At 38.8% G+C, this 25,521-nt stretch overlaps 1 protein-coding gene across 12 annotated transcripts in view; it reads right to left on the reverse strand.

Annotated features, from left to right (window-relative positions):
- Positions 1 to 25,521, reverse strand: part of ARID1B (AT-rich interaction domain 1B) — a 429,634-nt gene that overhangs the window by 157,475 nt on the left and 246,638 nt on the right. For 9 of the 12 annotated variants that reach the window (XM_057310926.1, XM_057310927.1, XM_057310925.1 and 6 more), the window contains one exon: positions 17,961 to 18,002. The exons of the other annotated variants lie outside the window; for them this stretch is intronic. In XM_057310926.1, the coding sequence (XP_057166909.1) occupies positions 17,961 to 18,002 (42 nt within the window). The remainder of the gene's footprint in view (positions 1 to 17,960; positions 18,003 to 25,521) is intronic. 12 annotated transcript variants of the gene reach the window in all.

Raw genomic sequence — 25,521 nt, forward strand, 5'->3', positions numbered from 1 at the left:
ATCAGGTGTTGGCAAAGAAATTCAAAATATCTTCACATGGGTATATAATTTTAAAAGGATAAGCTTGATTTTTTAAAAAGACAAAAGATAATTTGGGTTTTTTACTTGTTATATTTTATCTGGGCCTAATCCATAGAATTTGTAAAGAAAAAATACTGAATTCTTTAAACATTACAACAAAACCGAATTTCATAAGCCACATTTCCCCTTGTATACTCCAGAAATGATTAGTCAAATCTGAATGTCAAAATGGTGACTTTGTAAAATATTAAGAGAAAAAAATTTTTTCTTAGCATTTCAAGTCTATAAAACTAACCAGAATCACCAGACTTCCTGTTCTATAATTGGCATGCCTGTGAAGATTCCTGAGATCATAACCAAACACATCTACTGGAAGAAGAAATTGAGATCATCAAAACCTTTCAACAGAAGCAGTGGAAACAGAACTGCAGCCTGTTCTCCCCCGACCCTAGAACTACATCAATTGCACAGTTAGAGTCTATAGTAAGAAATTACTTCTCTTGCTCTAGAGCAAAGCCTCAGGAGCTAACAATACAGGAAGTAACACTGCTGTTATGATGGATAGCTCTGTTAACGGTGCTTATCATTTATTTTCAATGTTGTCAGTCAAATATGTCCTATTCTATCCCACTTTCATTTTTCCATTTTTTAAAAATTCGAGAACACTTTGAGTACATGCAGAGGAAGGTTCTTCATCCTTAAAATCTGACAGCAAATGTGAATCACTAACTGTGGCAGGCAGAATTCTAAGAGGACCCCCAAGATGCCTGGTCCCTGGGTGTCCGTATTCTGCTCAATTCCCTCCCCTGGAATGTAACACCAAGTATACGGCAATGCTTCTGTGATTATGCCTCACCGTAGGGCAAAAGGGATTTTGTAGATGTAAATAAGGTCCCTAAACAGCTGACTCTGAATTACTAAAAGATTAACCTGGGTGGATCTGGCCAAATCAGGTGACCCATTAAAAGAGGAGGGAGAGATGTGAAGCAAGGGTCCCGCCAGCCCAGTGTTGTGGAGAGGGGACCATCCCTGGGAGTGGCCAAGGTTGATAACCAGCAAGGAAGTGGGGGTCTCAGAACTAGCACCACAAGGAAGTGAATTCTGTCAACAACCAGTGAGCCTGGAAGAGCACCCGAACCTCAGAAAACCAAAGCCTCAACAGTAACTCCATCTCAGTCTTGTGACACCCTGAACAGAGGACCCAGTAACTCAACTGCTGACTCCTGGCAACTGTGAGATAATTCATGGGTGTGATTTCTAGTCGCTAAATTTGTAGTCATGTGTTACTCAGTGGTAGAAAACTAATACATTAGCCACTTACCTTTCCTTTCACATCTAACCAGAAGGTCCCCCTGTGAGAATTTTTAAATTTTCCTTTTTAAAAAGTTAGTTCTCCATCTTTATCAAGAAAGTTATAGTTCAATTTAAGGAAGAAAACAGATTGCAAAAAGATATCACAGGGAATGCTAACGGCTTGAAATTTAAGGTAGTTATGATGTTTATGTTTTCTTTTTAAAGCAAGAATTCTGAGCAGTTATTCCCAAGGGAACTTTGTGCAAGTTCTATAGGATAATTTACGTGACAAAGACACAAACAAAAAGCATTACCTTAAGAAGAAAATCAAAACCACAAAATAAGATAGGTAAAACAATCATTATTCTCTAGTAACTGATTAATGACCCGTATCTTTTCTAGTGGCACATTACTGACGACCTGACTTGATGCAAAAGGAAAAGTCATTACTTGGTATTTCTTAAGAAAACGAATGAGTCCTGAAGAAGACAGCAGAGGGAACACAATGGAAATGGCCTCCACGTGCTCGCAGCAGGAACTGCGCCCTGCATGTGCAGTCCCCACTGGGTGTCCTCCTGGAGCCCTCCATCGCGTCCCGAAGCCTGCTCGAGGCCGAGTGGGAGAGGCTACTCTCGAGAAAGTACAGAAAGGAGGTGCATGCTTCCCAACAGTTAGCTGTGCTCCCTCCTAAGCATGTTTACGCGACGCGTTCCTCCAATTAGAAAACGGAGTAAAATATGGAACCAGGTGATGAGCAAAATGTAAAAAGAGAGAAAACCCTGACTCTCCTTAGATGACTAACTGGCTCAAACACTGCTGTAGGACCAGGTATGGCTGAGACAGCTGGAGAGACGGATGGAGGAGGCACCTATAATATACATCTGTATGTCCTGTGCTGAAACAAAACGCACAACGTATGTACCACTTTTCAGTGGTTTCTGTTTTAGCCAGCTCGAGCGCTCACACGGGTCCTAGGGACCTCCAGTAAGCAGGCGTACGCCTCTTCGCCCTTGCACAGTGCCGTGTGCACAACTCCTTTCCGAAAGGCCGTGCTCACGATGCAAGAGCCACTCCACGGGCATCAAGGGAAAAGCCAGGGTTTGGAGGCTGTCCTCCCAGGAGCTTCACTGCCAACCCTCCACGTGAGGGAGAAGGACCCCATAATTGCTCATGCCCTCGTTGGCAATAATACTATAATCATATTTAAAATTTTATCTTAAAATACATTATTTTAAAATGTGATAACTCATCACCATTAAAAAAACCACTTCAACTGGGCAGTAGGGGTATTAAAAGATGCTAAAGACATTTAAGAAAGTCCGTTCTATGCTGCCTCGTATTATAAACCTCAGTTTCAAGATAAGGCATTTCCAAGGGGAAGAATTTAATCCGATGTAAGGCATGGTGACATCACAGTTCCCAGGCCTCAAGCGTACAGAACAACTTCACGCTGTTGTAAATCAAATCTACGTTAAGTCAAGGAAACAACAAAAAGCCACAAACACGATTTTCCTTCAGACCATATTAAACAAAGCAAACCTTTCAAACTAAGGACCTTGAAGAATCATTTTTACATTCAAGTGATGAGCCTTAGAGCCAAGATCTAGGCACAATGTCTCAGGATTGAGTAACTGCCTGGAAGGCAGGAAAAACAGCAAGCTTCTAGGCCTAAGAGAAAAGATGTACTAAATGGAATAGGTTTGTATATTACTCTTTTTATACTACTGATGAGAAAAAAATCAAGACACCACGCCCTGAAGTGCTGCCGCTGTCTTTCATTATGGGGTGAGCGTAATGTGCTGTTAACTAAAACGGGATGTTCTGAATCGGTGTACCTGATGTTTCTAAAACTTAGGTACTGTTAAGCACCGTTGTTTGCTTACAAGTTGCTGCGTTTGTCCTCACCTTGTCCATTTCATTTCAAGTTCTTTGAGACGAACTGCATCTTTTCCTGTATAACTCCTACTTTGCCTTGCAGGACGCTCTACAGAAGCACCCTTTGAAGATGAAATCTACCTGAGCAAGTAAGGAAGCTACAACAGTCTACTTCAGGATTCCAAGAAGGATAGCGATTAAAAACAGTCATACGGAAACTGCACTTTGTTTCAGAAGGAATGTGCAGAAGAGGTGCCAATTAGATTGGGGGAAAGCGATCAGCTCCAACAAAACTTATGTGAGTAGCAGAGTGCAGCATCTGTCTACAGTTGACATCCATTTCAATAGGCCAGCTTTGCTCTAGACAGATCCATTACCACTCAATAACCCGGTGGAAAGCTATTCCCTGATAAATTCTGCTATACCAGACGAGCCACATAGGCTCTGAGAAGCTGGACTGTCTGGAGATAATTCAACAATATAGGAGGGTCATTTGCTTCATTTGACAAAAAAATACAACTTCTGCTATTCAACCCGGATTTCCATTGCTTCAAGTACAAGACAAAACTGCACAGTTGGGGACAACACTTTCCTACATCATTATCGGGTAAAGTAGGATGTGCTGGCAAGCCGGCAATGTGTGCAATGCCTCAACCCTCAGTCTGTCACAGTCTGGTTCTGCGCACTGCCATTCTAACTACACAGTCAAAATCATTACCTCTGAAATGCACAAAACTAAAATAAAGCTAAATACTAACACCGAATCACGTAAGTAACCATGCAGATTACAACGGAGTATGTTTAAGTACTTTTGTGAAATACAGACACAAGATCATATGTGGGTGTGACAAAAGGAAACCATATGAAAGGGAAAATACCACTCTTTCCTTAATTTTTTCCATAAAAATACCAATACGTAAATGCAGAGCATATGAGGACCGTCCTGCCATATGAGGACTGACGGCCTTAGATCCTGCCACTCAAGGAGCAGTTGGGCACTCTCTCGCTAATTATATTATTACATTCTCCTCGTGTTATAAATATTCATTTTTTTTTTCTTGGCTTCCTCTGCTTGCATTTACTGAAAGGTGCACAGGCACGAGGAACGTAGATACCTCTAAGCTAACATTCAAAAGGTAAGAAGCATGAAATTCAGAATTGTTGCACGTTACGTTTTGGTATAACCTAAAACACTGTATGAATTTAAGAGGTTACAAATCACAAATATTGTCATCTCAAAGAGAAACAATCCCTTTACAATTCCTTTTTTGCTTAATAGGAGAATCTATTGTATACTCTCCTTCTTATTATTATTTACTGAACTCTAAGCTGCATTTTTTGTTAATATTTAAATTGATAAAGCAAGCTGCCTGGATCTAGTTTCGTTGTGCTCATTTCTATCTGCTGCTTTAGTCTGAGGCACATTTTCCTTTATTTCACTTTTCCACAAGCCATAAAAAAACTCATTTCTAATTCATCCGTTCGTTCAGCTTAACCTCTCTTCTCAGCAATTAAAGCACTCTGCGCATCCCTCATCTATCACACAGCCAGCTAAATAATGCATTGCGTCCCCCGCTCATCTTTTATCATCCCAAATGACAGGTATTAGCATATCTCCCCAGTCAATTACAGTGCAGCGGAATAATCACAGCATAATTGGGCGAAAGCCACTCTAATCACCAACCCTGCAAACTCGCAGAATAAAAACTGAGTGGCAGTTCAGACAGGCCTTGCTCTTGTCCATGACTCCAGCCAACAAGCCTGGCAGATCTCCATTTCCTCCCCTTTCAAACTTATCCTTTGGGGAGGTCAACTTCTCCATAGGTCCCACGTAAAAGAAAAGAACGTGTACATATGTGCACGCAAGTGGGAACTATTTACAACTTGCACATGCATGTGTTTATTAATACTTGTGATTCTAGATGTTTGCACATACTATTAAATAGCATAGAATGAAAATGTCTGTCAATCAGAAAACAAAGTCATGTCAGGAATATGATGTCATCAGGAGTTCTATTTGGAGCTCAAATTAAGATAAAACAAAATATTAAATTTTTTATAAAGATTAGTTATTGACTGTCAAAATTGAAGCCCTTCTAGTGTCTACACGGTGGAGGTTATCTTCTGTATCTTTTGTTTTAATGATTTATTTATTTATTTCAGAGAAAGCGAGACCTCGCGAGCAGGGGGAGGGGTAGAGGGAGAGGGAGACAAGCAGACTCCCCGCTCAGCAGGGAGCCTGATGCAGGGCTTGACCCCAGGACCCTGAGATCATGACCTAGCTGAAATCAAGAGTCAGAGGTTTAACCAACTGAGCCACCCAGGCATCCCCATCTTCTTTTTTTTTTTTTTTTAAAGATTTTATTTATTAATTTGACACAGAGAGACAGCCAGCGAGAGAGGGAACACAAGCAGGGGGAGTGGGAGAGGAAGAAGCAGGCTCCTAGCGGAGGAGCCTGATGTGGGGCTCGATCCCAGAATGCTGGGATCACGCCCTGAGCCGAAGGCAGACGCTTAACGACTGCGCCACCCAGGCGCCCCATGGCATCCCCATCTTCTGTATCTTCTTTCTAAATTATTCATTTATCACAAGAAATAATTTTAATTGAATATGTATTGTGATACTACAATAGCATATGACAATTTTCTAAAAATTATGACGATATTAAATATAATTTAACAATTAAGATGATTGAAGAAAACAAGTTTACTTGTTTATAAGGGACTAAAAATTAAACGAGACAATAAGACTATAATGTGAGAAATACAGAATTACAAATGTAAGATACAATAAATATTTTTTTTAAATTCTGAGAAATGTTCAGGAAATCTTGAATGTATTTTTAGAATACTTTTATAAGTTTACTAATTTTACCATGATATTTATTGTGCACTATCCCATCTAGGCCTATATCTAATTCTCATTTTAAATAATATGAACTCATTTGCTGCTCCATTCTTCACCTCCTCTCCCCCTCAATGAGATACAAAAAAAAAAGTCATTCTGAAATGAAAATTTAATTTGGGGAAGAGTGGAGGGAGGTTAAGAGGAATTTCTTATAAAAACGTACGTGGCTCCTTAGGAAGCAGCCAATTAAGTGCTTTAAAGTGCCATGCATAGCTAGAAGAAAATGAAATTTTCTGCAGGATTTCATCTGCTCTGTCTCAATCACAGTGAGCAGGGGCCTATGGCTCCCTGTACTTCTTTTCCCTTCCTCGCACTCTTTTCACATGTCTGTCTAAGACCAAGGGAAACCCACCCCTGAGGTGGGCTGTGGCCTGGGGAGAAGGCGTCCCTCAGCCAGAGGCCAGCGTCACCAGTGGAGCTGACTCCCTGGGCAAAGTGGGCAGGGAGTACCAGCAGCAAGTCTCAGTGACTCGGCACACGGGCACACACCATCGCTGCACACTGCACGGACGCTTGGGCCGGGCACGAATGAATAAATTAGACACGGCAAAACTCTCTGCTTAGTGACACGACACAATAGTAGCCACGACACAAACGGAATTCAGGAAAGTAGGAAAATAAGCCATTTTTGCTATGAAACAAACAAGATCTATTTATTACTTTTATTATTCAGAATTTATGAGATTTTCAACCTCAATTCTGTCAGACAATTCAGTCCTTCAACACACACAAAGACACTAAAACAATTATCCAATATCAAAAAGCCAACTGTCAAAAGACCAGAGTCTAAGCAGAATTTAGACACAACAAATAGTCTCCCAGACTTTTTCTTGCTTTCCAATCCTGTTATTTTTAAATTATAATATGAAATGTTTTATTTGCATTATTACTTCAAGAACCCTGCATGTATTTTTGTTGGCATATCTTTGCAAATGTACCCAGAGGATACATTACTTCAGTTGTAAAATGGTAATTTTAGTGCTTATTGGGGAATATCTGTTACACGTATTTATCAGTGGTACATCTGGTATGCAAGTATTAATTCAACAGGTTTTTTTTTTTCCAAATCTGATTTCTGAAACTCATCTCCTAATATATTCTTTAATTCACATAAATGTTCTACTTGGCTTTAAGCATCTTCCAACATATTGGCTCTTTCAACACCAGTCACTTTGACATTCTCAACTGACTTGCAGAAATTGACATGGCTTGGGTAAAAGCCAGATTTAAGGCAGGAAGAGGGGAGGAGGAGGCTTTTCACCATCTGAAGAAACAAAACTGGCTTTAAAATTTGGCAATGGAGAGAACCTAAAACACACGCAACCAAAATCATCCCTCATTTCCCCTAGAATAATTTCTTTGCTTCTTCCCAACAAAATCTTAACCAGCTTGATGATTATTAATATCGTCACAGTAACTCTATGCTAAGGAATTTTATAGGCAAGCCCAGAAACATGCCTCTAATTATCTGTGCACATCCCAAATGAACAGGTGTTTGAGGGTGGGGACAAGGAGAATATATGCATTTTTATTATTACTAGAGAATTAAGTTCTCAAAAAATAGTGCCAAAATAATGTCCCCGGAGAAAAATGGAGTCAATCAAACTCCAGAGTATACAAGTAAATAAGCTTTCTTTCAAGGGTAACTCCTCCCTGCCTGAACAGGTCACTTCTCAAATCCACAGTACCTGGGGCCATGTTTGATTTCTAACATCCTTAAAAACAACAAGAAAAACGACAACAAAACAATGTAAGTCTGACAAAAGCAGGTATGAATTGTATTGCATTAAGCTCCCCTTCACTCATTTTCCTATATTCACCACCATTAGAGTAAACATTTCTGCACAAATGTACTTACTAGATCTAGCAACCCATGCCATGCTATCAGGAAATCTACCTAACCAGTCTGCCCTCTACCATCACCTGACCGAGTATTTGGTCTAGGAGAAATGGAGCTCTTACCACACTAAGAATACACTTGGTCATGATAACACATTTTATTTTTATATAATGTCAAAGCATCTTATGGAAACCTCACACATTCCTTATTGAGTTATATGGCTTAGTGGGTACTTTGATGCCGGTTAAACTCTGCAAACATCTCGTGATCACCTAATACTTCTAACAGTGTGCACATACACATTCCAATTGGGATAAACAGCTTTTTAAAGAAAAATAGTGTTTTCACTGTTGAATACAGATCTCAAATGATATGAGAGCCCTAATACATTGAAATGAACCATACAAAATCGCTAACATTAGACTCTTTCTGAGCTGTAAAAAAGACGATCCTGTAACATTCAATCTCAGATACAGTTCCAAGCACTGGGAAGACTAATCCCAAATACTGCTGTAATTCTGTATAAAGGGCACTGGCCTGGGAGGCAGAAACTTGGATTTTTGTTCTACTTTGCCACTAAACAGGGCCTAAAATATGTCACCTTACCTCCCTCAGCCTTATTCATTATGAAAAAAAAAAAAAAACGAGATTAATATTCAGGGTTACTTTTCCTCTTTGAGAAAATGATGAACAAATAACTGACCCATGAAGCTAAGGATCTAGAATTAGTCAGGGCAGCTCTAAAGATTAGGGAAGGAGATTAAAGTGGCAGGAAATAAAATTCCTATACTCCGTTTCCCTTTTAAAAATTTTTGCCTAGCTTTATTTCATAGGTTTTGTTTGCAGACAAAAGATACTTAGTTTTTCCCAAGATGATGAGAACGGCTTAGGCTGTAAACAGTAGAGGGGAAAAATCAGAAGAAGAACAAATGAGGACAGAGCTGAAGGTCTGACTTTATGAATACAAGAAGAACTGTAGTGTTTTAAGGCTCAAAAGAACCTTATCAAGTCATCAATTTTCCAACCTGTTACCAGGACTTCACATAAAACACAGGTCTGCTCACTTCCAGTTGAGGGGTCTTAATTACAAAAGAGCAGGACAGCAATGCTATTCCGTATTTAATCCAAATTCAGAAATTGGGGAAGACCTCCACAACTCTCAAGCGATCCCTCGTCGCACTCAAGACCTTTAACCAGTAAGTCTCTGCCTCCCTGTCTCTTAATGGCACATGCTTTTTTGGCCTTTGTAGTCTTTCGTCTTTTCTAAATTTTATATTCATGTATTCCTCTAAAGGCAGAGTTGAAAAAGCTAAAACAGCCTTTAAAAAGATAATTAAACATGACAAGAAAAACTTCACCAAAATAGTAGAGGTGAATATAAATGGAACATTTCCCCCAAATCTTTCCTAAATAAGAATAAACCAGATTTGTTTTAAAATCAAACATGTAAGTGTATGAACCACCAGCAGATGGCAGAAGGAGAGGCTGGGAAATTCTGTAACAAAAGAAGGGAGCAACTCAACATGGATTCCCAAATCACGACTTGAGAACTGCTATGGATTTTTTTCTCCCTTCTTCGGCATTTCTTTCACGGAGATACAGGAAATTCTCTTGCTTCACCAATATATAATCTTTAATTTTAATTTAGATTTAATGACTGAAGCAGTAAAGAATAAATAAACTTGGTCCTCTAGTTCTCTAAACATTTCTAGTAGATTTTTAATAAGTAAAAAATTTAAAATACAAAAATAAATCCTTTACATTTTGAAAAGTAATAGGAGTAATATAAGTAAGATTATAAACTTTGAAAAGTAAATCTTTGCTGTTTTCATTTCAACGACACTGTTACCTTAAGTATATTTTCACCTAAGTTATATTTACACCCACTTAGCAAGTTAGCCAAGTATAAATTCAATAGAAAACACACCCTGGTCAGAAAATGCAAACAACTGAGAAGAACCTGAGTTACTATAGCTTATTTATAAGGAAAAAAGATATGTGTTTTCAAACAGAGATTAATGTATGCTTTCAGGTGGTGACATTAATAAAAGAAGTACATTTTAACAGATTATAATCTCTTATTATGTGAAGCTAAACATTCTAAATCTAGAATACTGTATTTTTTCAAGGATTTTATTTATTTATTTGAGAGAGAGAGCGCGCACACACAGAGGGAGAGCAAGAGGGAGAAGCAGACTCCCCACTGAGCAGGGAGCCGATGTGGGGCTCGCTCCCAGGACCCTGAGATCATGACCTGAGCCGAAGGCAGACGCTCAACCGACTAATAGCCCTCTGAAATAATCCCAAGCATATCAATGAATGAATGGCCCATTAGGAGAATCACCAAAAGAACGCCTTATTTCGTAACCCTGTTTAAAAGCTTTCTACTTGAAAAATCCAGTGCGATATGCTGGCATGGTTGTTGTTGTTGTTGTTGTTGTTGCTGTACTTTACTACAACAGCAAATTCCTTCTGTTCTCTACTTCTCTGCTCTAATCCTTGGGGGTTTATCAATTAAATGGCTATTCTGATTGTAAAATGTGTTATGTCTTATTCTTATGAATAGTTTGAGTTTTCTAGACCAGCTCTGGCCAATGGAACTTTCTTCAAAGATGGAAATATTCTATGTAGGCACTGTGCCAATATGGTAGCCACTAGCGACACATAGCTATTGAAATGTGGATAGTACAACTGAAGAAATGAATTTTTAATTTAATTTCAATGAACTTAAATTTAAATAGCTACACTTGGCTAGTAACTACCAAACTGGACAGCACAGTTCTGGATGACCAAAATAAACAGTGAGAACGGATCAAGCTGGAGACCTGTGAGGCGAACTGGTTAGAAAAGAAAGAAAAATGCAAGTGAACATTGTCCCACTTTTCTAGAAGGTCACGTTTTTGGTTATTTACGCAAAGGAGCACGTTCAGAGACAGACTACCAGTGTTTTGTTCTAATTCTTCCTTAGCCTATGCTGTAATAAATAGCTCTGACATATAGTTATGAATTGCATTATAATGTTTTACTTTTATAAAAAGGAGGGAAATACAGATGATTTTCATAATGGCAAGATGTCAATATCCAGGAATAAATCCAAAGGTGACTTAAGTCACTGCCCAATGAGATTCCCCCAGCTATACAATTTTCCACAAGTAAAAGTACCTTATTTTTAAAAAGACAAATAAATTTTGCTTTTATTTTATTTGACATTATTTTAGAAATGACTAATCCCTTTGTTATATATAAGTATTCTAAGTCACACTGGAATCCTATTCCATTTTGTAGAATACAATTAATGCAATAACACTACAGAGTAGCACACATTATATCCAAAAGGAGAATATAAACTTGCATCTCCTAGAATTTCTTCCTGGCATAAGATTATTCCAGAAGTTGTGTCAAGAATGTAAGGTCCATGGAAGCAAGAGTGTATATTCTTAGGGCATTCCCAGCACGTAACATGTGCATTCCACAAGTATTTGTTTGAATGAAATGAAGTGGAATGAAATAGAATGAAGTCAATGAATATAACTGCAGAACTTGGATTAACAAAGATAAATTCAAATTAATAGTGAGATAAACTGGAACCAACTGGTTTTCAGTGTCAACCAGAACCACTCAACAGCATTAACAATGAATCCATCTTCTCTCAGTTGGGTTCTACAATACAAAATGCCAAGGCTAATACATTAACTCAGATAATGTGAGAACTAGTGAGAAAACCCCGAATAGAAAAAAAGGCATAGTAAAATGTTAATTTAACATCACAGGTTTTTTGCTCTTAACAATCAGAATTGTTAAACCATCAATAGAGCTCTAACTAATCAGCAACACTTATGTACTGGGAGCCAAGCGCAAGTCAATATGGATATAAAAAGATGAGCAAAATGAAGTCTCTAAGCTTAAAATCTTGCAGGAAAAAAATGCCACATAATGGAGTTGGGCCAGGCCATACCATGCTGTTTCCTGGGTACAGATCGCAAACAAGCTGGCAAAAGAGAAATTCCAAATACAGCTGACCGCTGAGGAGCTGGGGGTTAGAACGGCGCATCTGAAAATCTGTGTATAATTTCTGACTCCCCAAAACTTAACTACTAAAAAGCCTGCTGCTGACTGGAAGCCTTACTGATAACACACTATTGATTAGCATGTATTTTGTATGTTATGTGTATTATAGATTGTATTCTTACAATAAAGGAAGCTAGAGAAAAGAAAATGCTACTAAGAAAATCATAAGGAAGAGAAATACATTTACAGTACTGTACTGTGTTTATGGAAAACGATCGCGTATGAAGTGGATCTGCACAGTTCAAACCCGTGTTGTCCGAGGGTCAGCGGTCAATTGTGAAGGCAGTGAGCGCCGTAGAAGCTCAGAGCCGGAGAGCTCAGAAGTCTGCCGTACTGACAGCAGACAATCACAAAAATGAAAGCGTATGAACTGAGACTGGAGGGTAGGATGAATACGAAATGCAACAAGAAGACAGGAAAGGCAAGGTATAAGGTTAGGCTCAGAAAGAAGGAAGTTAAGAGCTCAATACAGTTATCAGGAGACCAGTTTGAACTCAGATGTTATTTTTCTCTAAGATATTTAATCAGTCAACATATGGATAAAAATAAATACATCAGAGTATACAAATTTAGTGTTTATTTTAAAAATCTGATTTTTAGGGGCACCTGGGTGGCTCAGCTGGTCAAGCGTCCAACTTGATTTTGGCTCAGGTCATGATCTCAGGGTCACGAGATCGAGCCCTGAGCTGGGTATGGAGCCTGCTTAGGATTCTCTCTCTCCTCCCTCTGCCCCCCCCACTCCTCCCCTGGCTTGTGTGTGCCCACATGTGCTCTCTCTCTCTAAATAAATAAATAAATAAAATAAAACCTGACTTTTAGATATATTAAGCTTTAGACTTTTCTCTAAAATAACAATAAATTTTAGGTACCAAAAACAAATACTAAAAATTTTTCCCAAAATAGGATAAAAAGGTGAGTAATATAAAGTATTAAGAAGAAATATTAAATATTTTTATTTAAATACTAGGAAAAACTATGAGATTACTAAAATCCTTAATTCTACTCCCACCTTTGCCAGTAATAAGCTGTGACCATGGGGAAAAAGGAATCCTTTGGCCTTCAGCTCCCTTATCTCTAACATGGAGGAAGGCTAGACCAGAGGATCTTGAAGATAGGCAGCAGGAGTAAAATTTTAGGACTCTAGGACAGTAGAGATCCAGGAAAAGACAGAAAGAGGGAAAATGCAAGAAGGAAGAAACAAAATGAGGTGTAGGTCCTGCAACAGGGTTTTGGAGAAAAGGCCTTGCTGAGCTTTACGCGACTCCCTCAGGGTCTGGTTTAAAAGGTGGGGGTGGACGTGGAGGTGACAGGCTGGCATTCAGGGCCTGGGATCCAGCAGCGACAGTAACAGCCTGAAGGGTGCCCGCAGTGGAGGGCTCTGTCACCTGTCGGTTCCTATGATGACCTACAGTTTCATCTTTTCTCTTCCCATTCTTTTATAGAACACGTATGCTTACCCTTGATTTTTCTTATCATTCGGTTTAAAATGACCTCCCCACATACATTTTTGGGGTCATGTTTCCATCAAAAACTACAAAAACGGGCATAAAATGCAGGATTTCGTTTTTCCAAAGAACATGCCAGCCAAAATAGCGCATCAAAATATTATTTGAAAGTGTGTAAGTCTAATGCCCATTTACAGCCGGAAAACAAATGAACTGATGATATATAATATACATTTCTGTTCGCCCAACTTTCAAAAGTAAAAGTCTTTAAAAATGATTTTGGTAACCAAATTATATTACAGCCAAAACAAGTAAGCACTAAGAATTTACCCCGGAAAAAATGTTGTAATGAACCAGGGAGAAATTTTTAAATCTCTGTCTTAGCTTTATGCATATTCATTCATTCAGCAAGATATTTAAGAAGCAGGCCTGGAGCCGGAGGGAGGAGAATCCAGGAGGGAGGCCTGGCGGAGTGCAGCCCGGCATGGCTGTGGCGAAGGAAGAGGCATCTGAGAAACCATGGCAGCGCTGTCAAGAAAACCCAGGGAAGAGGGCAAAGGAAGGAAGAAGGGGCCAACTGAGGCAGATGATGCAAAGAGGCAAGTGAAACGAAAGGCAGGAGCGGGACCGTGGCAAGAGGGGCAGAGTAGGGACCGACGTGCGGGCAGATGAGATGAGATGGCAAGCAAGGAGGCGGGTAGCAGGGTTCCTGAGACGTTCGAGAGAGAGAACAGACTTTGGGGCTGCTCTTCCTGGTTCCCACCCCACTTCTGTTACTCAGTGGCTGTGTCAGTTTCTATTTCCTTCCCCAATACTGAGAATAACAACAGTCCCTAACTCAGGGAGTGGATTAACTAAAAATCTTGCTTCTTTATGATGCTTGACTTCGCTACCCACGACAAACGAGAAACAAAAGATATTCATGATCATGAAATTTTAAAGTAATTTATTTAGAGTTTGGTAAGATTTCTTAAGAAATTCATGGAAAAGTTATGATTATCTAGTTTTTCTTTTTAATGACCCAGGAATATTTTACTCACTTCCTCTTTTTTACTTCTCTACTATAAATCTCTTTGTAGAACTCATAAGCAGCAAACTTTTTAGCCTCTTCTATGTTTAATAGCATAATTTTATATATATTTCCTTAGCTGATTTATCATCTCATTATCGCTAGCAGCTTTACTTAGTGCATTAATGATATAGAAGACATGCTTATCTTGTAAAAAGAACTAACCCATGTTGGCTGTCCCTCTGACTCCTGATTTATTATTCTACAGAATTATAAACTTCTTAATATGTTTAAGTCTTGATGAGAACCAAAGTCAAGATCAGGGGTCTAGAGTTTGTAGAACTTTCCTTTCCTAATATATTTGCTCTTTTTTTTTTTTTTATTTTGAAGTACCCCTTCTATTCACTACAATTCTTATTTTTGTAAAGTATACATCATTGTAAATTAAGCATCTTTTCAAACCTGTACAGAAACAAACTCCAGAAAATCAAAGTTGCCTTAATTCAGAGGGAAAAATGAGAACCACTGGAAAACAGCTGAAAGTGTGTACTGTGGTATAGTCATTAGCATTCCAAATTCTAAGTTACTTTTGACTAAGAAAGTCCCAATAAAATGATGAATCAGGACTTGAGAAATTAAGATTTGAAACGTATAAGAGCATAGTTAGCTCTCATTAGATTAGCTTGAAAAAAATTTAATCTCAAAGCAGCACGAACAGTCACGAGGACTTTGAATGACTGCAAAATTGTTTCCTTGGGTCGCAGTTTCAGCACACTCACACACAAAAACAGGCTGTTTGTATCTCTGGGTCCCAATGCAATTAAGTTATTTTGCAGCGAGACTGATAAATTCATGCTTCGATCTTAAGTAAATATAAAGCTTTCAGACTTAGGAGAAGGAGAAACATCCAAGGGGTGAATAAGTCAATAGTGGAGTGGGGGGAGGCAAAGAAAGAGCAAAGGCACATTAAAGATCAGCACTGAGAGGATCAGAGGCATTCGCGGCGCAGACACACACACTCCAGGCTTTCCACTCATTCACCGAGGTGATGCCATTCATGTATTACCAGTGAGTCAGGTATCTGAGTTCTTTGTCCCATGGCATGAAAACAGAAAAAAAGCATCAATTGTGAATAAGTGTTCAGAAACATGACCGTTACTGAAATACCCTGACCTTTTAGAAACAAGATAAAAATGTATTTGCTGAGGCACCTGGGTGGCTCAGTCAGTTAGGCGTCTGCCTTCAGCTCAGGTCATGATCTGGGATTGAGAACTGCACTGGGCTCCCTGCTCAGCAGGGAGTCTGCTTCTCCCTCTGCTCCTACCAGGCTTGTGCTCTCTCTCTCGCTCTATCAGAAAATTAAATAAAATCTTTTAAAAAAATGTATTTGCTGACTTGAGGATAATGAAGCAGTAAAAAAAAAAAATCAAATTTCTCATTTTTAGTTACATATGTAAACACCTGGGTATACATATGCAAAAGTGGAAAACTAATTCTTTGAAAAATCTGAATTATTGGGAAAAAATTTCAAACTATTGTCTCTACAAATTGAATTTAAGACTACAAAAGGACTCTGCTAGTTTAGCCATAAAACAAATGCAAAGCCTTTTACACAGTGGGGCAGACCATGGGAGCTGCTAGTACAACAATCTTCATAATACTGCTGCCTACTCAGTAAGTATGAAGGATTATGGAGATGAGTTCACAAGAACTGACCCTACAGGTTTATTAAATATGCAGTGAATATTCTGCATGCATGCTGGGCATTAAATAAAAAATGAAAAATTCAAACGATGACGATACGTTAAATACTGCAAATAATACTGAATGAGCTCTACTTATAATTAAAATATTCCTTGGTCATTTTTGACAGATACAGAAATAAAAGAAACATGTTAGGGTAAAACTTGAGTTCATTTACCAAATATTTAAATATTTATAGAGTCTTAACTTATTTTTTTACTTTTAATTTATATTCATTTATGATGTAAACCTTGCTAAGCTTATAACCTCAGAACGGCTTTGATTTTGGTAGTATTACAATGTCATCCACCTGTAATTGCAGCACAACTCTTAAACTGTACTAATAAAATGCCAAGCATCTAGAATGGAAAGAAGAGAAAAAACTGGAAAAAGTATAAACAACTAACTTTCAGTTTTAAGCCAAAGATGTAGCACATACAGGAGTCAGGTACGAGTAATCACCCATACCGCGGGCTCTGAAGAAACCACCGGCTGTTCTTAACTTCTGACTTCCAAAGTAACTCATGGCACCCACGCTGTACTTCTATACCTCTACATGAAAATGAAGTCAGATGCCCTGAGAAGTGCCTCTTACCAATTCACTTACATGGCTTAAGAATTACTAGCGAATATGTCCAACAGGCAACACAACAGGTCCGGAAGACTGTAATTCTAAGGTATCTGTGATGGCTCCCACTGTGTGCTCCTTCCCTGTGTGGCACACCATCTCTTCCTCTGGCTCATTCTCAGCTCCTCTGCCTCCGTCATCCTGCAGACCCCAGTGATCACCAGGTCCCGAAGACTCACTTCCTAAAGATCGGTTTCCTCTTCCACTACGCTGGCTCAGGTCCACACTGCCTTTCACCTGATCCATTCAACTCCCCTTCACTGGTCTCTGGCAAATCTGTCCTCCATAAAGTGGCCAAAATCATCTAAATTGTAAATCTAACCACTACTTGGCTTAAAATCTTTTAATAGCTTCGTATTTTCTATAGGATAAAATTCAAATCTTCAACCTCTTCAACCTCCGATCTTGTCACACAGGCAGAATTTCACTACTTTTAGTTCCCTCTGATTTTTTTCACGGTTGTCCTCCAACCTGAAAATAGTTCTTTCTCTTGTCCTCCTCGCTTGCCTAAATATAATCCACTGTCTCAAGCGATGAAGCTCCTGGAATGCCTTCCCACTCCGCCCCGCCCACTCCCACAATCTCCGCATATTTCTAGCAGGGAGACAGCCATGCTGTGGGACAACTGATCTCTTCATAGGCCTATGCCTACCAACTGATTACGAGCAACTTAAGGGCAGGAACTGGGATTTCATTTAGTTGTGACTGGAACATAGGGGTTCAATAAACATTTGAAGCACGGATAATGAATGAATGGATTAATGAAAGCAGACTGGCAAACCAAAATAGCACCCCGATAACACTCAGCGGTGGTGCTGCAATGCCCCCCCAGACTGGGAGCCATTGCGTAAATCCTGTCTCATAGCTAATCCAAATTTAAATGTCAGTTACTACTAAATGGAACTCTTGGTTTTCTGACCTATTTCTTATATTCCCGACAACGAAGAAAGGAGGTAAAGAAAATACTACCATAGTCTAATCTTAATCACAATAGCGGGGAAATCTTAAACTCTGGAAGATTTCTAGAACCTCTGAATTTGATAATAAAAACGACTCCTATCTGTGGAGGCTTCCGATCCACTTAGGGGAGCTGATGAAACCTACCCAGTAAGCTACATCAGACTACACACCTTGAGTCCAAAGGCGGTATCCTCCGAGGCCAAGACTTCAACCTGAAATCATAAGGAAAAAATAATTTAGGCACTCTCAAAAACGTTCTTTGAGTCTAGCCACAGACACCCGAGCACAGGCATGGCCTGGAACTAAGAGTTTGGAGAAAACTGGTGTTCAATTTACGTCAGGCGTCAAGAAAGAGAGATCTGGGATTCTCTTCAAGAACTGATTGGGGGTAAACACAGGTCATTGCCCTGGGTTCCAGATTTAAAACAGGGCGAGCCCCTATCAGATTAATGTATTTGCCATCATGTCGAAGTGGTGGTATAAGTTCCTCAAAATGATCTAGAAATCAGAAGAAGCACCTTTCTCAGTTAAAGCACAAGATATTGAATATACTTTTTGATCTTTTACTGACAGCGAGGGGAAAGTTATGCTTCGTAAAGCAATTTCATCATGCTTATGAAGCTGCTAGTAATTTCTTGTCCTGCTCCCATCAGAGTGGGTAGTCCTGAGTCTCTGGAATGTTGCAGAGCAAGAGTGCCTGAAAGCAATACTCAGTAAAAGGCAGGCAGGGTCTAAGCAACAAGTTGTGAAATGATGGCAAAACTTCAAAATTGCCTGTCAGTCTTGTGCATGAGAAGACAGAGCTCATTAACATGAATTTAAAAAGCTGCATGGAACAAGACGTGTATTGATAATTACTGTTTTTTAAACATAATTATTCAGTCTGGTGTGTAAAGCTTTTAACTTTGACTACTACAAAGTCCCAATATATGACGGAAAAGAGCAAGGAAAGAAGGCAACAGAATATGAATATTTTTAAGCGGCTGCAGAGGACAGTGGGGGTAGAGCAATAATATCAGACTTGCTGGCTACGCTGTGAGTTTTCAGCCTTTCAAAATTAGGCCTCTGTGGCAGGCGTTTAAGGAGAAGGCACACGGGCCTATCGGATGTATCTTGCTATAAAACAAAATTGGATTCTTCCCTTGAGGGAAGGAAATACAGAAAGGAAGATCATTTCAATAAGACTGTCATCCAGTACAAAAGTAAAGGGGTCAAAAAAGAAATGAGCAAGAAACTGTATTCTCCAACTGCTTGGCTGAAAGCAAGGCTTCCCCACCACCTGGTACCTGACAGAGACTGGGGCATAAAGCAAGAGAAACGCATGATTAGGTATTGGGAAGATGACCAGCCTCATTTTGATGAAAACCATATGCTGCTGATACCAAATGTGAAATGTTGGATCAACTATAGTACAAAATCATTATAAGATTCACTGACAGCATGTCTGTTTGCACTTTGATTTCCAAAGCTAATTGTTAGATTTAGAAGCAAGATCTTATTACTTTGTTTAAGTGGGGGGAGAAGGGGGGAGGAAGCAACATTTATTGGCAATTTACATATGTTTGAATTTCCTAAGTCCTGTCTTTCACAACACTAGATTACTAACCTCAAATATTTTTACATTAAAACCTCTAATCAACACTGAAGACTTTAGTTAAAGGCAAAGGACAAACAATAAATTCGTTGAATCTTAAGTACTGTAAACACTATATGACATTTACTCTTATATACATAGATCATATCTGCATATATTAATGTTAGGTACATTCACCCTTTTGATATGATATTTTAATATACATACAATTATTTTTAAAATATATTAGAAGTTTCAATCTGCAAAAACCATCCCCAAGTGAGTTCTGTGTTTGCTTAACATATTATAAAAAGTCAAAGTAGCAAGAAAATTCATTAACAAATAGAAATCTATTTAAAGACATGGCTTCAATATATTTGACAACTTGAGATAATAGCAAAACCAAAGCTTTCAAGTGGAATTTAGGAACTGTCCATGTGGCTATGTCAGCAGACAGAGATAAAGGCAGGCCTTGGAGACTGGAGGAAGGAGGCGGATATCAAAAGGTCAGCCTCATCCTCCACCCCAAATTCTATCTCTAGGAAGGCTGAAGAGGTTTGCAATTCCTAAGTATTAACCAATTTAATCAGACCAACTTAAAAAGTGTATTTTGTTTTATTCAAAAACACTATGGTTTAAATACATATGCACTCCAGTTCTACTGTACTATATTTTATATTTTCCTTTATATTTTCCATTTCTGAAAGACTTTATATTTCAATACCAACAAAAAACAGCTGATTTTAAAAACACTAAATTAATTTCAATTTAATAAAAAACAAAGATCAATGTCATATAAAGGTTTTCATGTTGGATCTAAGAGCATTTTTACCTAAGTTGGAAGGAATCCCCCTCTAGTGGGAGTAAGGGAGTATTTCAACCTTCCCATATAATTTTCAGGTAGCAGTCATTAAACTTAACATGTTATCAGCAGAGATCAGCTGAGCTTTTTTCCTTTCGTCATCAACTTAAATCTTTTAAAAAAGAAAATCAGTATTTTATATTTCACAAGCTTAAAACACCTGTAATTCTTATATGTGTGTGTGTGTATATATATATATTAGAAGTAGATTTGTGTTTATCTGGTGGGATTTTATAGTTACTAACCAACCATTATCATCAAATTTAATTTCGCCATAAAGTAGTCACAATACAAAGTTAAAACAGGAATGTACAACTGGAAAAAATTAGTACATCTCAGTGGAAAGATTTAGTAATACACTGGGAAGAGAGAATGCTGACGGTTTACATTGACCTGACTCATTAACAAAGACTTCCTGGATGCAAGGAATTGTATGAATACCTGAATGAAATGTACTTAAACATTCAATTAGAAAATAAATTCATATTCGGAAATGACCAGATGAGATTATTCACAGTGTCATTTTTCTTTTTAATCTTCAGTTTAGGGAGATTTAAAACTGGCAGTATTATAAAAACCACCCGGAAAAAAGGTCACAGGTTTTATGCGATGTAAAACTTGGACACGATACCCAATGCTCTCGTCTCCACACAGAGGCTGTAACACTGCAAAGACAGAGTACCCTGATGAGAAACACCACCGGCATCACCGGGAGAGAACTTGTCAGGGATCATGGGCTACAAGGTGTGGAGGGATGTGAGCAGGCTAGCAAAGCAGAGGCTTCCCAAGTCCAAGAGAAGGAAGGGCCTTTCCATTCCATCCTGTTATTTCAAAGGACACTACTGTCAACACTTTACAACACCAGTGCGTAAAGGGATTCCGTCTGTAGAGAACTTTGAAAATCCCCAGGAAGTTCAGCAGCCACTGACAGTCCTCACACTCTGCTCCGCACAAAACCTTCCGGTGGCTTCTCTCTCTCCCATGTAGCCTACTAAGCCCGACCTCCATCAAAATCAAAGCAAACCACTTTAATCTCCAATCATTCCATCAAGAAAATCGGGAAAACGTGAATTCACGAATTTGGAAGTGAAATTGGTTGGACTTTCCTTTCTTGAATCACGTTTGAAGTCCTTTTTACTTTCACCTCTAAAGCACAGAAAACTAATATCCAGGAGCGCTTCCATTAAAATAAAACTATGCCAAAGTATGTCCATTTTAATGAAAAACATTGTTTCCTAAAGTCAGGATCACACTGTCACAAAAAGTAAACTGACAGTGATGATTTATAATCGTATATGAAGAATCTTATTCGTAATTAAAGGGATGCAAATCCAAACCCCTAACATTATTCTATTTTCTTACTACAGAGAGCCAACATTAAAATGCTCATAATTACAATATCGATAAGGGTGTGGGAAATCACACCGTAGCTTTGCACTCCTTATGAGAACATACGCTGGAATAACGTGCAATTTAGCAGTATCCATAAAAAAGTATATGCACATGATTAAGTGTTAAGCCAATTATTCTACTGATATCCAAGTGCAAAAATATTTACTAAATTGTTTACCAGAGTTGTCTGTAACAGTAAAAAGCTGGAAACATCCTCCAACCACATGACTGTCAACAAGGGAGTGTTTCATAAATTCTCATGCAGCCAAGCAATAGAATACTATACTACTGTTAAAAAGGAGGTAAATCTATGTGCGCAGATAAGATTTCTATGATATTACATTAAGTGAAAAGAATCAGAGAAGTGTGCACAGTAAACTGACATCTGTATTTTTTGTAAAAGTGGGGGTGGGTTATATGCTTGATGTAACTTGGACCATTTCTGGAAAGCTATGCAGGAGACACATCAGTGCTTACCTCAAGGGAGAGAACTTATTATTCATTGTATATTGTCTTACAGTGATTAGAATTTTTTTCACCATGTGCATGTGTTTCTTGTCCAATTAAAAGTAGTTAACAAAATAAGCCAATAACATAAAAATGTCCAATGTCAATAACAATCACAGAAATGTAAGAAAATGTCATAATCTATTTGCTAGAGAAATCTCTCTTTATGATCTAATTTGTGATCAACTGTTTATAAATTCGAAACTATGTGTACTATGCCATTATTTGAAAAATAATGACAAATTAGAAAAAAATGTACATCATAGGGGATGGTTAAATAAAATATGATATTTCATTGGATAAACCGTTACATAATCATAAAAAACTCACTGTTCATGGTCTTTCATAACATAAGAAAATGCTTATAAACATGTTAAATTTTAAAAGTAGGACTAAAAACGGAGTTGGACATTACGAATATTCACATCTATCCATTTTCTTCCTTCATGCCTTCTAGAATATGTGCTATGTGGAAAAATGTCTTCCCCACTCCAGGATTTTTTTACATATTCATTCATGTTTTCTTTTAATATGTTTGACTTTCATTTTTTACATTTAAATATTTGATCCATCTATAATTTATTTTGAAATAACAAGGGAAAGAGGTGACTCAGTTTTAATTTTCCATTTGAATAACTATGGTGCAGCATGATCCACTATTTTCTCCAGTGATCAGATATGGCACATCTTTACCGTAGTTAAACATTAAAATGATACAAATTTTGCCTCCAATTCCAGGTAGGGACAGGAAAAGCAGAATTACCTGCGAGGTCTTCAACCTAAAGGGAGATGGGAGATGGGAGGTGAGGGGAGGAGACTGATAAAAGTCAACAAGAACCTGACAGAATTTGCAGTCACAGTATCAGTCCACAAGTAAATCACTGAGAATTCAGATGCTCTTGAAAAAAATAATTTTTGCCTAGATTGGTGTTCGAGCAATGAAAACACTGTCCTACTTACAAAGATTGCCGTGTCTGCTTTGGTTCGGCCAGAAGGAGCAATACACCGTTCAGGAGAAGCAGACGTTAATAAATAAATTGCTCTCTAAAACCATGGCCCTGGATTTATGACAATTTAAACTGCAGGACAAGCCCCTCCTTGGCCCTCCCCACCTCTCTCCCTCGCATTCCCAGCCACACAGCAGCTAACACAGGGTTGCAAAGTTTTATTTTAGCAAGCAAGAAAGTTGTTTTGTCTTTTTATTATTACTGCTTGTTTATTACTACTATTATTTTTCATTATTTTCTTACGTTTTGTAATTCACTGAAAAAAATGAACGTTTAAAAAAAAACCATGCAAAACCCTGCCAGCATTCTTCTCTTATTAATTCTCCTCATTCTCCTTATTAGCATGAACAGGCCACATGACAACTCAAGGACACAGCTTGCTGAAACTGCTCAGTGTTTGGTTAGCTGGTAAGAGAACACACGATGATGCCTTCTACTGCTAAATGTTGCTGAGCAGAACCACCACTCTGTATTTAAAATTAACTAAAAACCTATCGCTAGTTAGGGGACCAGTAAATATTAACAGCAATGCTGAATTTCATCTCTGCAACCAAAGAGCATTTCTATTATGCTAAATACAGTGTAATATGATTTCAAGACAAACAGTGGATATGTTATAATTATGCTTTTGACTACAAGTGTTATGCTCACGTAATCTTCTATACTAGGATGTTAGCTGTGTCTCCATATCCTAGGCTATTAAATTTAAAACAAAAGTTGTCACCATTAGGGTCACACTCTTTCTTCTAATTAGGTTCTCTAACTGAGTGAGGATACCTTCACTTGAGATTCACAAAGCAATCACAAACTCATGATGGCTCAGAGAAAAAAAGGCCTTGAGTGTGAAACAGGAGTGTGTAAAAACAGCCAACACTATGCAGTGTGAGTTTACAGCCCCTTCCACGAAAAGGTGGAATCTATTTCTCTACCCCTTTAAGCTGGGCTGGACATGTGATTTGCTTGGATCAAGAGAATGCAGCTACAGAATCACACTGTACCACCTCCAAGTCTAAGTACGACTCGAAAGGCAACGCCTACTTCCTCTAAGCGCTCCCTTGAAAGTCAACCAGCTACCATGCGAACAAGCGCAGACGAGCCGGTTGGAGGATAAGGCACATAATGGTTCTGTTACCACATCACCCGAACCAAGAGCCAGTCAAGTCCAAGAAGGAGAGCCACTTAGCCGATCAGGAGCTGACTGAAGGAAGAATGAGCCCAGCAGAAACCAGAACAACTCAGGCTCAGACCAAACCTTGTCCAACTGGAGGACAGCGAGCTGAATAAATGGTGGCTGTCCCAAGCACTAAGTTATGGGCTGGTCTGTACCACAGCCACAGCTAACTAACACACTGTATGACTCGACCTCAGGGAACGCTAAGTGTCACACATCTACTGGCAGGGTTCCAGGCAAGAACACCATGGTGGTAAAGGCAATTCTAAAAGCTCTTACATATCTAGATACCAAGGCCTCCTCCAACTCTGCTCCCTTTTTGAAATGTTCCAAGAGCATAAATTCTGTCTGAATTCTTTACTGTGGTCCACCAGCACCTGAACAGTGGGGTACCGGCTTGCCTCACTGATCTCCAATCCTACCACTGACCCTCCATGCACAATGTTTCCGCTACACCGGCTTCCTTTCCATTCCTCAAAATGGCCCTTTCGTACCTCAGGGCCTTTGTGCTTGCTGCTCCCTCCTCCTGGAACTCTCTGTACCAGATCTTCCCATTTCTGGTTCCCTTCACATCACTCCCGCCTTGGTTTAAAGTTTGTGTCCTCAGAAAGCCCCTTTCCTCTCCTGTATAACCACCTGAAATTTGATTGTTCATCCCTGAAATGTGAACTTCACAAAAGCAGGGACCTTACTATCTCATTCACCATTGTGTTTTTTACCTAAAGAATGCCTGACACAGAATAGAAACTCAATAAGTAAGTGGGTTTTTGTTTTTGTTTTTTAAATAAGTACTGTTGGGGCGCCTGGGTGGCACAGCCGTTAAGCGTCTGCCTTCGGCTCAGGGCGTGATCCCGGTGTTATGGGATCGAGCCCCACAACAGGCTCCTCCGCTATGAGCCTGCTTCTTCCTCTCCCACTCCCCCTGCTTGTGTTCCCTCTCTCGCTGGCTGTCTCTATCTCTGTCAAATAAATAAATAAAATCTTTAAAATAAATAAATAAATAAATAAATAAATAAATAAATAAATACTGTTGAAGGAATAAATACATACATGTGAATGGGTTGAAAACTATAACACCATCAAAATACAAATATGTTATGAATCCAAATTTGACATAGCTCACTACGTCATACGTGTATATAGAACAAGATTTAAAACATGCTCAGCTAATAAACTACGTACAGTGAAGTCTTCTGTATGTGCCATTTGGCTGATGGTA

Source organism: Ursus arctos, unplaced genomic scaffold (genome assembly GCF_023065955.2).
Source record: "Ursus arctos isolate Adak ecotype North America unplaced genomic scaffold, UrsArc2.0 scaffold_13, whole genome shotgun sequence".
NCBI classification, from domain to species: domain Eukaryota; kingdom Metazoa; phylum Chordata; class Mammalia; order Carnivora; family Ursidae; genus Ursus; species Ursus arctos.